At 38.5% G+C, this 16,370-nt stretch overlaps 2 protein-coding genes across 4 annotated transcripts in view; both read right to left on the reverse strand.

The window, feature by feature from the left end:
* Positions 1–2,493, reverse strand: part of LOC107658846 (adiponectin receptor protein 2-like) — a 55,432-nt gene extending 52,939 nt beyond the window's left edge. Inside the window, exon 1 of the mRNA XM_016447514.1 lies at positions 2,389–2,493. The gene's annotated coding sequence lies outside the window, so the exon portion shown is untranslated. The remainder of the gene's footprint in view (positions 1–2,388) is intronic.
* Positions 2,494–4,893: 2,400 nt separating this feature from the next.
* Positions 4,894–16,370, reverse strand: part of wnt5b (wingless-type MMTV integration site family, member 5b) — a 61,252-nt gene continuing 49,775 nt past the window's right edge. For all 3 annotated transcript variants that reach the window (XM_016447518.1, XM_016447517.1, XM_016447516.1), the window contains 3 exons: positions 15,972–16,219; positions 13,363–13,655; positions 4,894–6,683 (listed from right to left, as the gene is read on the reverse strand). In XM_016447518.1, coding sequence (XP_016303004.1) covers positions 6,225–6,683; positions 13,363–13,655; positions 15,972–16,219 — 1,000 coding nt within the window. In that variant the 3' untranslated portion in view covers positions 4,894–6,224. The remainder of the gene's footprint in view (positions 6,684–13,362; positions 13,656–15,971; positions 16,220–16,370) is intronic.

Raw genomic sequence — 16,370 nt, forward strand, 5'->3', positions numbered from 1 at the left:
ATTGAATATGATTACGCATCGCTCCAGTAGAGTTATTGTAAGACAATTTGACATTACACAGTTTACTCAAAACTTTTCCGTTTCCTTCTAATTCAAAATAATCCCACACCTTCTCATCTTTCGCGTGGTCATTTTTGAACTCGCCGCAACTGACAAGAAGAAAACGCATGTGAGGTCTGAGGTAAAAAAGTAGTTTCCGCCCAGATAAACTTTAAAAAATAATGTATTATTTTTCAAACTTTTTATTTTAACTTGTAATTTAAAATGTTTTAAATGCTATGTTAAAATGACGGTAATTTGAATGATAAAATCATGTTGTTGTTTTTTTTGTCGCGTAATCGACTATTGTTTTCAGTGTCGACTAGTAGGAGCTGTACCGTTTAGTCGACTAGAGCTGCACATCCCTACCTGGAACATATATCCAAAGTGCGGCACACAGGGCTTCACCTTGCTACAAAAAACAGATAGTTATGCTGAGTTCACACTGCACGATTTTAGCCTGATTTTTCACTCGCCGACAGGTTTTGTTCTCGCGTTATTTCCTTATCACTTCTCGCGTGTATCTTGTTGTGAAACGTAGTTTGCAGACCAGACAGAGCTGTCGGCGATTCTTCCTATTGTGAAGTCATGCAGTGTGAAACCCCCTGTCGCCGATCCATCGTGCAATGTGAACACAGCAGCAACTGAATGCTACCCCAGATAGTCACGCAGTGTGAAAACAACGGCTATCCGACGAGTTTGAAAATCATGCAGTGTGAACTCGGCATTAGGGAGACGGTAATAAAAATAACATGCTGCCTGCTAGTTGCAACAGTAGTGAACAACTGATATTGCTTTATGACCAAATGCAATACAGATTCTTTTTAAAATGTTTCATAATGTGTATGCAAAAAAAGTTTTAGTTTTGCTTTTTGAAACAGTAATAACTAAGTGATCATTACATCACAACAATAAAAACATATGAATTAAGAATTTTTTATCAGAAAGTTGTTTTATGAAAAAGACAGTCTTTAATCAGATTTTTAGGCCGTCGAATTGTAAACTAATTGCTGTATCACTTAAAAAAACACTGCGCTGTTATTTCAAAAGTTGAGTAATTAATTATACAAACAAAACAAGTAACTTCGCCTGGGAATAACATTGTTGTGTTATGGCATTTATCAATAAACAAAAACAAAAAATAATCAAATGAATAATAATAATAAATAATCAATTTACACTACAAAGAAGAAATATCGGTTGAGTTTATAAAATATTAACGTCTATCTCTAGCAACCATATGACTGGGCAGCAATATGACATTGAAATGGATCTGAAATAATGAAGTGGACTGAGGGAATTCATCCTCACAAAAATGTAAAAAATGAGAAGAACCTTGTGTACTCATGAGAGGGCAAAGAAAACTAGGTCAGAAATGCCTGCTGTGATGACAAGTCAATAAGATCAACAGCAAGCTGTCAAACACTTTCACACTTTGACGCTTAACATAGACGTCAACTGGAATGCTTACAATTTTTTTCCATTGCCACTATATTAAAAAACACCTCCACTAATATCCATCATTATTTGACCTCTACCAGTTCAATCCTGTTATTTAAAAGGTTTGCTTGCTCAGAAATTACAAGTCCATCATCATTTACTCATCCTCACGTTTTTCCAAACTTGTATGACTTTCTGTCTTCCTCAAAACACAAAATGAGATGTTAGGGAAGATGACAGCATCAGTGAGTCACCATTCACTTTCTTTGTGTTGGGAAAAGCATGAACTCAAAGTGATTGGTGACTAAGGTTATCATCCTGCCTAACATCTCTTTTTGTGTTTTTAGGAAGACAGAAACTCATACGGATTTGCAAAAACATGTGGGTGAGTAAAGGATGACAGAATGTTTCATTTGGTGAACTGTTCCTTTAATTCGAAGCTGCTTTGTTTACAACCCAAACAAAAACAGCATCTTCTATTGTCGTGAATCTCGGACAGAACTCTTTACGGGCATGAAAACTTGGAAAAATACAAAACAAGCATGAAAACTCCAAACAAAAGCCCCATCAGTGGACACACTCACCTCTCAGAGACTGACACAAACAAGTCTTAAAGTGACTAATACACAGGGATTAGACCACGTACTTTCTTTCTTCAGGTTCATAACGTTCTTCAGAAACTTTTAGACGCGTCTATGATAATATACCGATCTGTTAAATCGTTTAAAATCAAATTCCCGTTAAGAAAAAAGCTGGAAAACAAAAGACGGACCGTTCCAGGCAGCGTAGTAACGGGAGCTAGTCAGCTAGCAATACCGACACAAACAACTTCATTAGCGCAGAAATACAGTCAGAAACACCCTAAAATATACTCCAACGACTACATGGGGGTGTCGGGTTTTTGCTCACCTGTCTGCGTAAGCGGCGAGCGGTTGTCCTTCAAGCATGTGTTTTTGTCGGAGTGGCGCTGCAGATCCAGTGGACTGACTGACTGACTCGCTCGACCTGGCTGGATTTTCTGGTTATCTGCGTTTCAATGTGACGCCCCTCGCGTGACGGCAGAGTGGCCAATCAGAATGCGCGGATAGGTCACGTGACCGAGTTTCAGGATGACTGGTTTGACGGGATTTGTAGTCCGCGGGTGACGTTTGTTTGTGGATTTCATGTTTGTTTTTTTTCACCATCACTGTATATTTATATATAAAATGTTATTTTATGTTTAAATATGACCTATTTTAATAATAACAACTTAATTTATTCGTTTAGAAAAAATACTAGTCACAACCATTAGGATATTGTCATATAAGGATGTAACCAAATATTGATAAGATTGAGAGGAAGACAAATTTAGACAAAGGTTACAAATCTATCTTTAAACAACCCATGTTGATTGACTGCTATTGTGAGGAAGACTCTTGAGTCCCCCAATGTCTATAATATTAACAACCCTGCTGTCATGGGCCTGTGATGAATTGAAGGCTATGATTTTGTGCAATCGATTACACAGATTCAAATATTTGCCTCACAGAAAGTGGGGATATGCAGTGACATCCCTGCCTATCAACTATTCAGATATGGTATCAGTGCTAACAGTAGTGCAATGTTGGAAAGTAGCCTGCTTGATTTACTAATGATGTAATCGATGACAAAGGTTATAGAGAAAATGTACTATGATCTTTATTGAGAAATTATACCTAGGCTTTGACCATTATCACTAAGCAAGACTTAAGTCTGTATGTAGGTGAGAATATAGGTTACTACAGTACACCACATACAATTTTTTATGACGACAATCAAAGTGTGATTTAATGATGTCTAATAAACAGTTTTAGGATTTAAAAATATAAAATATGGACACTGAAATATGTGTAAGAATTCAAGAAAATTTCTGCATCATTTCTAGGTCACACTTTTCAGTAACTCTAAAATTCAGATTTATTCAGTAACAGTTAGACTGTTCACTCGAACTGTTACTGATAATATAATTTGTAATATGAAATATGTACAGTGGGTACGGAAAGTATTCAGACCCCCTTAAATTTTTCACTCTTTGTTATATTGCAGCCATTTGCTAAAATCATTTAAGTAATTTTTTTTTCCTCATTAATGTACACACAGCACCCCATATTGACAGAAAAACACAGAATCGTTGACATTTTTGCAGATTTATTAAAAAAGAAAAACTGAAATATCACATGGTCCTATTAAGGGGGTCTGAATACTTTCCGTACCCACTGTATTAAAGCAAAAAAAAAAAGCTAAATGTAAGCGCTAGTTTCAATAGTGGTCTCGGGCTGTATGTGGTTATATGTTTCCTGTGGTGTTTTGGCCTATATGAGCTTTCTAGAGAATTTCCAGTCTAAACCAGCTCAGGTCATGGTTTATCATTTGACCATACAAACCCAATGAGAAACTAAATAAGTGGAACATAAGCCTCTGTGTTCCGGCCCAACATTAAATGAAGCTGATAACCATCCAAATGATAAAAGGGCTCACCTATTTGCAAAACAGATGTTAGAGGAGGGCATACAGACAGATCTGCACCTATCAATACTTTCTGTGCCTGGTATTGAGCCAGAGTCACTGGAAACTCTCCCAACCTGCATGCGGTTCACAAAGTACATGCAGTTCATGCCAGTGTCTACTAATTGCATAACAAAACCAGTGAGCTGATCTACTAATAATGTGGTGGGAACTGCAGACAAACGGCAGTATCGAAACTAGTCCGGACCAGTGAAAAAGAAGGTGTGAACCAAGGAACTGGAATTTGAATTGAGATGTTGGTGTTTGGTTAGGTTTAAAGAAAAGCAAGTGCCGCCCCACCCTGCGACTTCAATCACAACTTGAGCAACACAGACCTTTCAGATTAGATGCCATATTGAAAACGAGTCACTGATGGATAGACTTAATAGTCTTTAGAAAAGGCATACACTGTATAAGGGTCCCCTAGATCACATAATATTCACAACTCACAACTCTTAAAACTGACGTTTCATCAGCTAAATAATCGGTATGTTGTTAAATGGCAGTACAATCCATTAAACACATGCACTTCTATCTTTCACAGCCTTATTTTTATTCCTGTCAAAAATTAAATATGGCTCTACCCAAACTAACTAATCACATGATCACTGCCTGTATGAAAAAGATTGAGTGTAAGTGTAAAGGTTACATTATATTTAGTTTACAACACACAGATAATGTATGATACCAAAAATGCTTGACCATATCAGCAGAATAGATAATATGAGCAGCATTTTAATGACTTAAGCACATATAACTTTATGCAATCTATAACCCTGGTCATAAATGTGATGAAGTCATTCCACAAATCAAACAGAACAAACACAGAGAGTTAAACAGAAGTAAAGAAGCAGAGCAGGTGATAATAATCACTAATCATATTTTTAATATTACTGGTTTGAATGAGGGGAAATACACACAACAAGCATATGATCACAGGGCAGCAAACAAACTGTGGAGTGACATGTCAAAGAGATCGTAAGTGTTAATGGCATATATGACTGACTGACTGTTATTTACAAGTGTAGTTTTCCTCCAAAACACTCATGAATGAACAAAAGATCTTATTGTCTTGTTCTGTGGCCTGACAGTGGGAGAGCTCGGCTATGATCGCCCGATCCATCCAGTGGCCAGTAATATCTTCTCTGCTAGCATATAAATCCCCAGAAAAAAGCTTCTTTATCAAAAAATAATAATCAGAACAATACATATGATGTATAAAATGAGAAGCAATTAATAAAATATAATCTGAACCACTAGTATTTGGTTACAATAATAGTTTTTGCAGTCCTTATCATGTAGCCTTGATTTTTATTTTTTTTTCCTATTTTCATTTACCAGACACACATTCATTACCGTGAGGCTTTGAACCGTTTCATCCAACAATGACAAAGACAGTGACAGAACAAACACAATATTCTCTGCTCCAGATTAGATGTAATTCCAAGATATGATGTACGGAAGCCCCTGAAATGCATCAAAGGTTCATAACAGACTTTTGAAAGCCTATATGAAGGATACAAATTGAATGATTTTGGAAGAATAAAGGGAGTTTTGTGTGTGCGTGTCGCTCCAATTCAGGTAAAAACGTTCCTGGTTTCATCTTTCACACGTCTCTCCAGGTTTCTTAGCAGAAATGCTTGTGTGACGGGTAACAGGCAGCATTCTGTTCTTGTCATAGGATCTTTATGACATCATGGAACACAATGTCCGATAATTCCACATTTCTCTGACTCAAGGTTCTTAAGAGCTCTGATATCGGCAAGGTGGTGTGTGTTTGTGGAGGTGAATCAGCGGCGGGCCAAAGATCTGGAAAAGGTGATGGGCCACGAGCCGTTGTTCTCCGTCCTCTTTCTGCATCTCTACCATTTCTAGAGTCTCTAAAGAGTTTAGGCTCTTCTTTTTAGAACAAGCAAACAGTTCGTGCCTCTCTGAATTCAAACATCGAGAGAACAACAGCTTGAGCTAAGAAACATCACACCGGTGCCTCCTTTTCATCAATGACGTCCAACTTTTGATTCTTGAGTCAGAAAAGGTCATTAAATTACTATCAACGGCACACGTACACTTATTTATATACTTTAATTTGTTGCTATTTAATATATCATTTTACATTTAATTATCTCTAAGTTCCCCCTCTGGGTCCGTTAAGGGTCCCGTTCCTCTCCTGCTAATTGCTCAGTGCCTCTCCAGGGCGTCTGTCCCGTCCCGTCCCTAGGCTGCTACTTGCACACGAACTGGTCTACGAGCGACGTGCAGCGCTTGCACTTGACGTAGCAGCACCAGTGGAACTTGCAGTGGCAGCGCTCGTGTTTGTAGGTCTTGAACTGGTCGTAACCGCGACCGCAGCACATGAGCTCGCAGCCGTCCATGCCCTCCGAGGTCTTGTTGCACAGGCGGTCCTGGGTGCCCAGAGAGCCGGTGGTCTCGTTACGCAGGCAGTAGTCCGGGCTGGGGTCGATGTAGACCAGGTCCACACTCGTCGGGGGGTTAAAGCGGTTGTTGACCAGCTCCAGCTTGCCTCGTCGGCTGATGCGCATGGCGGCGGCGCTGTCGTACTTCTCTTTCAGGAACTCACCCACATGGCGGAAGTCGGCCAGCTGGAGCCAACAGGTTTTTAGGCTGCACGAGCCGGAGACTCCGTGACACTTGCATGCGACGTTGGCCAGATTGTACACTGCCTGTGAGTGGAGAAAGAATTAGAAGTGTTGTGAGAATATTTCAAGACAATGTTACTTATAATTATAGAAGTATAAAAAATGAGTTTTTCCAGCTTGAATACCAAAAATTTCCATGCTTACTTTCCACTGGTGACATCTAATATTGTTTTAGTTATACAAATAAGCACTAAAGAAATATTGCCTGAATCATGCCATTTATCATGTCAGCTTTTCATCTGGTAAAATGATTCAACTGGCTAATATTGTCTAAACTGTAAGAACAATAGTTTGGAAGTATCAGCAGAAAAGGGCTGAAAATGATCAACTAATCAATAATATTTTGCCACGTATGGCATCATTTTTCACCAAAAAGTGTTAAAGTGTATGAATTTATGTCTGTCTTGCAGTTTCCTGTATAATTATTAAAAAAAAAGTTGTAATTTCCAGCTATTATTGCAACTTTTCTTTGCAAAGAAAACTTGTATATGAAAATATGGTAAAGATGTGTGAAATATGAAAGATTATAATAAATACTATTTTTGTAAACATTTTAAAATAAATATTAAATAATAAAAGTACAAATGTAAACACATATTTAAAATTAGAAATTTAAATGAATATTAAGTAAAAAAAATATATATATTTTGAACATTTTTTTGACATTTTTATTTTCATTTGATTTATTTTAATAAAATAAACAATAAATGTAACATTACTATTTAAAAATCTAAATATGAAATTAATAAAATTATATACAATAATGAATATAATAGTAATAAAAATAAATATAAATATATAATAATTAAAAATTATGTATATGTTTGTGTTGGGGACAATGAAACTGACAAGTGCTTCTAACGTGATTTATGGAGTTGCGTTATTACTTTTTTATATGTGGCCCTGGACTACAAAACCAGTCATAAGTAGCACAGATATATTTGCAGCAATAGCCAACAATACACTGTATGGGTCAAAATTATCGATTTTTCTTTAATGCCAAAAATCAGTAGGGCATTAAGTAAAGATCATGTTCCATGAAGATATTTTGTAAATTTCCTACCATAAATATATCAAAACTTCATTTTTGCTTACTAATATGCATTGCTAATGACTTAATTTGGACAACTTTAAAGACGATTTTCTCAATTTTTTTATTTTTTTGCACCCTCAGATTCCAGATTTTCACATAGTTGTATCTCGGCCAGATATTGTCCTATCCTAACAAACAATACATCAATGGAAAGCTTATTTATTTAGCTTTCATGTGATGTATAAATCTCAATTTACCAAAATTGACCCTTATGACTGGTTTTGTGGCCCAGGGTCACAGATAGGAAGCAACCATCTAGAATATCCTAGCAACCATATATCTTTACTGCTATTCTTAGCAACCACAATTTATTGACTTATTTATTTTATTGAATGAATTAATTTTCTTTAGGGAATACAACAATAGTACCATCAACAGCTGCAAAACAAACTTTGATGGAACAACGGCGCCCTCAAGAGGCCAAATGTGTTCAGTGCACCAGTCCGTTTGAACCTGGCGGGGCCTCCAGAGGCTTTTGAGTTTACGGTCCCTTTACAAACAGAGAGCCGCAGTGAGAGCGTTTGGAGAACAATGGGATGAATAGTCATTCAGTTCTAGAACACACAGAGAGTCCCAAGACCACTGACAGCAGACTTCCTGCTGATTAAATTCAATGAAACCCCCAGCTGAATCAATAAAGATGCGCTCGACATATTGTCATACTAAACTAACGGCTGTTCTTCCCTTTCCTTTTGAATTATTTAACATGTAACATTAATAGACTATTACTTTTCATTAACCACCCACAACGGGCCGTACCAAGTGCGTCGCGTCTCACCAACAAACACAAAAACAAGCTACTGAGTACAACGCCTGGGCTCAATCAAAGTTGGGTGGCCAGCTTGGGTATTTCCCTCCCTGGTTTGTGACTTGTCTTGTTTGCTGTGTCTTTTGTGTCTGTTTAGTGTCCTGAACGAGGGAACATTAAAGGCATTTCTCTCTCTGTTTCTCTGTAATTTAAGCGCAGGCAGTGCTCCTCCCTTTAACACCTCACGTGAGAACATTTAACGGTCGTCTTTGAGGATGTGCTGCCACGGCTCTTCAACCCCCCTCCGGTGGCAGCTGTTTAAGCCCCCTCCATTTTACCTGCTCGCACACAGACATTAAGGGGAGTTCCAACACCTTTCAAGTCTCTGTCATCACCAGCCCTACCTGAATACCTGTCTGCAATCCAGAAACAACAAGCACACACACACTTTCCCACACACATCACGCAAGCCATTCTGGGCTATTTACAGTCTTGCGTGTCAAGCGGCAGTTCTGCTACCTCATCCAAATGATCTCACACAAAAGGGTTTTTGAGCATTTCAACATGTGCGCCCAACTGAAACTGTGTTCACATAAAGGCCGCCGTTTCACTCTTTTATTCATCCTCACTTTCATCTATCTCCTTTTCGCGCCCCTCCTTTTCTCTCTTTTTTCTCTTTTTGGCCCAAGTGACCAAGGTGTGATGGATAGACAGGCTCATCGGTGCGTGGAAGGGACACGCATGCAGTGCTGCGCACAATGGAGCACGCTCAGATGGGGTCAGGGTCGGCTGCTGGGCGGGGTTAGGGCGGAGACAGCAAACAACCATCCCTGGAGGTGTAGAGATAAGAGACACGGGACGGGAAAGAGAATCTAAAGTAAACAAATACAAGTCTGAGCTATGCTAAGAAAATGTAGCAGTTTTCAAGGCCCCAACTATGTATCTGTAGTAATGAGACGTATTTTAAAAGATCTATCTATATTTATATATATATATATTAGGGGTGTAACGGTACACGTATTCGTACCGAACCGTTTCTAATTCAGCTACACATTGGGGACTAAATCTGGCAAAACAATACTTTGAGGACATCATCAGAGGTAAAAATGATTCATTATTTAAGCAAATCATTTTTTAAAAACCTAAAAGCATTCAAAAATAGCAAATAAATCTGTTTCATTTTTAGGTACAATGTAAAAAAAAAAATAAAGAAATGAAGATTAATTTTTCTCCATTTTTATATTACATTCTTCATTTTATTTTTTTTATTCTGTTTTCCAATTTAGAAAATATATGAAATACAAAAATATATATATCCCAAATGAGGAAATTATACATACGCAATTTGTGAAAAAACCAGAGGGGGGATGTTTTGAAAAATGTTGTTTTTTCTTTTTTTCCCCCTTGAAAATGTATTACAAATCACTGTGAAGCTATAAATATATAGGTTATTTTTGGCAGCTGTTACAGAAACATTTTACAATAAATATTCTGATTTGACCTTGAGATCAGACAGATTCAATATCTGACCACTATTAATGATAATACTTGGTTACAGTGACACTAACAGTTCTTATTTTTGCCCGGAATTCTAAATCAATCGGGAGTTGATGATATTTTGAACAGAATAACGTGACACAAACCTGTACATATTCAATCGCGTTTGCTTCCATTTATTTTTGATCAGTGCTTCGCTACACAACATACAAACTTTTACTCCAAAAGTGCACATATTATGTATTCACATGTTTACCTCATATTTATTTAAATAGAATAGAATCATAATTTCTTAATGACTCTCAGAAAGACGATTCTCTGTCGATCCATCAGTCAATATTGTGTGATCATAATTCCCACATTACGGTGATGGTAAACTTCTTACATTTTATTAAACATTTTATTTTATTTTAGCCAAGGAAACTAAAAAGCTAGGAAACAATTTTCAATCAGTAAATTTTCAATTGCTAGTAAATTTCACAAATAATTACAGCAAGTAACAAAGAATTCAACAAGATCTTTTAAATAGAAAGACTGAAATACTATTTTCTATTATTATTTTCTTGTAAAACATACTCTATTTGTTATATATTATTCATACTATGTAGCTGGTGTTTGATGTTACTAGTTTTATAAGATCATAAGAAGCATGACTCAATCACTTTTGACTAGCTGCATAACTAAAAAAAAAAAAGAGAAGTATATGGTTCGTCCTCATTTAGATAGCAAAGTAAACATGCGTGTCTGTGAATACAAAAGCATGCAAACATTAGTAATGCAGATAAATTCACTGAATGAGTGAGACCGAAAGCCTTACCAGTATATTAAAATGTGTTACGCCTACATGTGTGTGTGAGTGTGTAATAAAGTGCTTTAGATTAGGGTGTGTGTGTGTTAGTCTCCGCTGCAGTTGATTTTGAATGAAAGACACACAGAAGCAGGTGATCTTTATAAAGGGTGTAGGCCTCCTCCTCTCTGTACAGTCTGGGTCACGAGCCTTTGTGACCCACAGGGCCGGAACCACACGCACCATCTTTCACTACACCCTTACATCCCCCCGCCCGTCCCGACTCCACACCGAGGGGCATCCGATACGCTTCTGTCGCCTCCACAAAAGCCCACCAAGACTAAGCCTTTCCAAGCAAGACAAATCTCCGGCAAACAGGCCCCGCAGAAAGGGAATGCCAGGGAGGCGGGAGTCTCGGAGGTCACACCACACCCTCAAATCCACCTCCACCAAAAAAGCAGGTGCCAATAACTCAAAAAAGAACAAAAAGGATTCAATTGAGATATAATCTCGCCCTCGTGCACGTACAGAACCCATCCAGACCTTGACCTCCTCAGGAGAAGAGCCAGGGGATCTCAGATGTGCCATAACTCCAGAAAAGAGGCCCTCTCTTCTGTAAACACCTTAAATACACTCATCTTCTCTAAGACAAACATACGTGGCGGAGCTCTGTGCACGGCAAGCACCCACATCGGCAGGCAAATGGACTTTTTATGAGGCAGCTTTGTTTTAAAAGCACTCAAATAACTGAGGGGAAAGAGGATGGGATCGGGGTGTGGTATGACAAAGCGTGGGACTCGCAAAGGGACGGAGGAACGCATTCCAGCTTGATGGCGTGTTTTGGCAGGATGTGGTGACATTCTGCAGTGCGTTCTCCGAGAGGGTTTTATGCCCACCTGAACGTGGCAGGGGGGCCACAGTTTGTTGGAGCCAGACACACACACACTCACATACTTGGAAACGCTCCAATAATTCCTCCACCGTATAGCTGTTCTATAAAACAGCGAGAAGTCGTTCAACAAGAAAATGTGCAGTGTCAGAGCGTTCCTGACTAAACATATTTACCACACATCACCTTATAAAAAAACCCCACAAAAAACTATTTGTTCTGGCATCGACTACTCCATTAAATTAATCAAAGGAAGATTAGATCTGAGCTACATGCTGATTGAGAGAAACATGGGACGCTTCATCCCTGGTGGCGCTTTGACTTCCTGACCCCCAGCAGACTCCAAGGGCGCTAGCCTTTGCATGGGCGCCATTTGGTCATTTCCATTAAATTAGCTCTCTCACTAGCCTGTAATCTAAATGCAGAGATGCCACAGACTACAGTTATTTTTATATAAACCCAAAGTTAAAGTCTTGATGACTGACTAATCATCCAACAACCGACTAATCAGGTAAACAAGCTTTTTTCCAGATGTGTGCATGCTGCTAGACAGCCATTTTAATTTTACAACAGATGTTTTTTTTCCACAGCAACTTTTATCAGTTAATGCATTCCCTGAGAAACAAACCCACAACCTTGATGTTGCAAGAGCCATGCACTAGCTATAGGAATTCTGTGTTTTGAAATTCATCCACTTTAAAGCACACGTCTTTGGCCACTGCATCATTTTTCTCACTGTTTTTAAGTGTCCTTTCACAAGGATTATGTTTTTAGGTATATTCCATTCTGTCTTATTATAAAGAGTACACATCCAGTCAGGTGAGTCCAAACTAGCATAATGGTGTGGTCACATTGCCAAAATGTTGCAGGCCAAAAAGTTATTGTCTGTTATCAATAGTGTTGCGACATATGAAGCACAGCTCAGTCACTTAACCAAGCAGCATTATGTTAGAAATTTAAGAGAACTTGAAAACACCGAGAAATATGCATGAGGAAAACTCCCAATCGTGTGGATTCCTATTAAACCAACTGGTTTTTGTCTGCAAAAACTCACCAAACAACAGCAAATGTGACGGCATCTTAACTAAAAATGGACTTTGAACTGACTAGTTGTTCAGGAAACTCACTGACTAGTCAATTAAAAAAAAAAAAGATGTTATTGCACATCACTAAAAGTTAAATATAACTACTATAGGCCACACACTAACCCCACTCCTTAAAAATTATGAATCATTTTACCTTTGAGAACATCTGATTTTGTCAGACATAACTAACTTCTAAAGACAATTGTGGTCCCAGAGTATAGCTAAGTAAACACATTCACTCAACAACAGAGGGAGAATGAAGTAACTGTGTTTGTTATTGTGTTTGTGGTGATCTGCATGAGACATTAGGGCTGCCTTTGGTTTATTCACAAACATATCTAAAGCTGTGTTTATCCGTTCAAGTGTACATCTGGGCTCTTATTTCTCAATATCATAATAGAGGTTGCAACAGCTGTGAATCATAAAGAAACACACCTTAACCAAACCAGTACACTGTAGACTCTTGCACAAAATGAAATTAGGTGGATCATGGTGGACTTAACGCCCACAGAATGGGTCAAGATACTGTGGAGACGCTTGCTATTATCCAATAATTTCCATCTATTAATAGATCATTAACTGATGTGTGTGTTCATTTCCTCACCATTCTCCCGGCTTCATTGTTCTGTACGTTCATAAGCGTGCGTGCATGTTCGACAGATCCACGTGGGTAGTTTTTCTCGCGCTCGCGGGCGTCCACAAACTCCCTAGCGAAACGGTAGCCGTAGTTGACGTTGTCACCGCAGCCGCCCCATAGCCAGTCTCTCGGGAGGTCTCTGGGACGAGCCGCTCGGCTGCAGCCACAGGTGGAAAGCTCACCCTCACGGCACGCCCGACTCACCGCATTCACGACACCCGCTGCGCTGATGGCGTAAGTAAAAGCTGTTTCTCTGCTGCCTGCAGAAGACACACACACACACACATAATTAGGACACAGACGACATTCCACCGGCTGCAAATCACTTTGTTAAATCATCCACAACTCTTCAGTACACTATTTTTCTTGATTATTCACTTAGGAACTAAGGCAAAGAGTACAACAACTCATTTCCAGAACCCCACAGATGGTAACAATCTTTCTTGTAAGCCCTGCAGTGAGAGATAAGATTATCAGAAACGTGTGCATGTACATAGACAGCACTGATTCATTGTTCCATTGTTATATATATATATATATCTCAATGGATATATATTGAAACGCAAGCGAAAAGGGACAGGTTTTCCAGTGTTGGTACACTTGATATGAGGCATACGATAACCCGCAAAGCTTTCCTGCCAAAGAGGTGCTAGGTTTATAAAATTTGTGCTCTTTTTCGCATCTGTTGTGCATGTGTTACCTGATTTTTTCCCCCATCTAATAAGCCATCTGGAATGCAGATTTCACATACCTCAACAGCACAGGCAATACAGTTAATAGCGTTTAACGTTTAAAAGCTGTTTAAACATGTTAAAAAGTGCTGGTACAACCATATTTAGAGATAAGCACTTTATATCAATGCTCAGCGACACAGTAATTATGAGAGGAAATTTGTCAAACAAAATGCTTTTTAAACTCCAGGCCTTGAGAATTCCTTTTTAATGATCCGGCCTTCCTCAATGCCTTAATGAAAGTGAACTTGCCCCTGACCAGACGGACCACAAGAAACTGTTTTGTGTATTAAAAAAGAACAAAAATGTATGACAGGAGCAGAAGGCTTATAATGTTAATGTTTCACCCCAAGCTTGTCAATTTGACATTAATTTACTTGATTTTATGGTTTTTCAGCTCTACTTTCAGTATGTAAAAATATAGATCAAACTACTTAGCCTACTGTAGAGCAAATTTTGGATAGATAGATAGATAGATTTTAAACTAATAAAGAGGAAAGTATTGGACTTTTAGATTATTTTTAGGGCTACATTTTAGAGCAACGTTTAGATAGATAGATCGATAGATAGAACACACTATACAGAAAGTGTTTTAAAATTGTATCAAAATTCGTTGCCGGTTTCACAGTATCAAACACACAAAGCGGCGCGTGTAAACGGGTGTGTACCTGCATTCCAGAGATGCGCCTATTGAATTCGGAGGGCCACTTTTATTGGCCTTTGGTGCCCAGACTTCAAATAGAGTCCCGGATATCCCGACTCTGTGTCATTGCATTTCAAAAGCGACGCTGGACAATGGCCCGACTAACACCTCAATATAAACCTCGCGATTGACTGCAAATAAGTCCCGTGCTATTTGGGGGGCATGTCGCGTCTTACACCTTGTTTCACTGATGAGCGGAACTAACACTCAATTGCGCCAACGAGCGCTGTCTTCTGTGAGAGATCAACACGCAAACGAGCATGCATTCGATTCAAGTAGCCTACACGCTGCAGTGTTTACAGGCTACATGAAGGATTGACACAATCTGGAGAAACTTTATTCATTTAAATATGCTGTATTAAAGATCTGCACGAATGCAAACATGCATGCATAAACTAATATAGACCATCCATTATTTTTAAATAACAAACAATGTTTTATGAAAATCACCAAACTGATGTCAAAAGCGCAGCGCGTAAAGTCTCACGGGGAGCAGTTCAATGCATGCTGAGCGCGCACCATTTACACTTTACATGTAGGCTACATATAACTAAACAAAACTATACCTTTACCAAAAACGTTTATTAAAGCATGCGCTTATATGCGTTATTTGTTTTTTAATGCGTTTTTAAAATTGCCCAGTTGCTCAATAAAAAGTTGGCGAACAAAGTACCATAATTTCATGTTTTTAGATATAGTCTCTCAATTTAAAATAGTCTCTATAAAACTTGACCACTTTTGTTTACATGCATTGTGATCATGATTCACATGACAGACACTAAAATAGAACAGAAATAGACAAAAAAAAATAATAGACCCTTAAATAATATATCTACAAAATATGGCAGATATACATACATTTTTTACATGTTTCATGTATTCTTTTTATGAAGCTTTAACACAGATATCATCTTTCAGAAGGGCAAACTAGAATTAAACGGCTAGTCATGTGACTATTTAAGAACTTTCATTAATAGTTGACAATTCTGAACAAAATACATGAACTATTTGTAGACCCTTCTAATTCAAAAGTACACTGTGGTCTGAAATGTCAAAGTAGGCATGCATTCAAAAGCTGCATGCAATTAATCAATTTAGATACTTGTTTTGAGTGCATTGTAAGCATCATCACATTGACTCACCTATCTGCATGACACGGCCGAACACGGATGTGTTGTCCACCGTGCTACAGTTCCATCGCCTTTGCCTGAACTGATACTGACACTCCTTGATGCCCGTCTTTGCCCCCTCTCCGATATAAACCATATGGTCCTGATAGAGCTGGCAGAGCTTCCTCTGACCCTGAGACAGGCCCGTCAGCTGGCTGCACAGAGGCTGTGCTCCAATGATGTACATCTCCGGTCTCTGGATGGGGTTCATGGCTAATGACCTGAGAAAGTAAGACCAAAACACAGACCATCAGCCAAATACAGTGTGGACAACTAACCTGCAGCATGCATGACACAAAATCATTATTTATAGTGTAAAACTTAATTAGGCTATACTCATGTGCTGTCTTTTTTTTTTTTTTTGGGGAATGC

The sequence above is a fragment of the Sinocyclocheilus anshuiensis genome, unplaced genomic scaffold (genome assembly GCF_001515605.1).
Source record: "Sinocyclocheilus anshuiensis isolate Anshui unplaced genomic scaffold, SAMN03320099.WGS_v1.1 scaffold283, whole genome shotgun sequence".
Lineage (NCBI taxonomy): Eukaryota > Metazoa > Chordata > Actinopteri > Cypriniformes > Cyprinidae > Sinocyclocheilus > Sinocyclocheilus anshuiensis.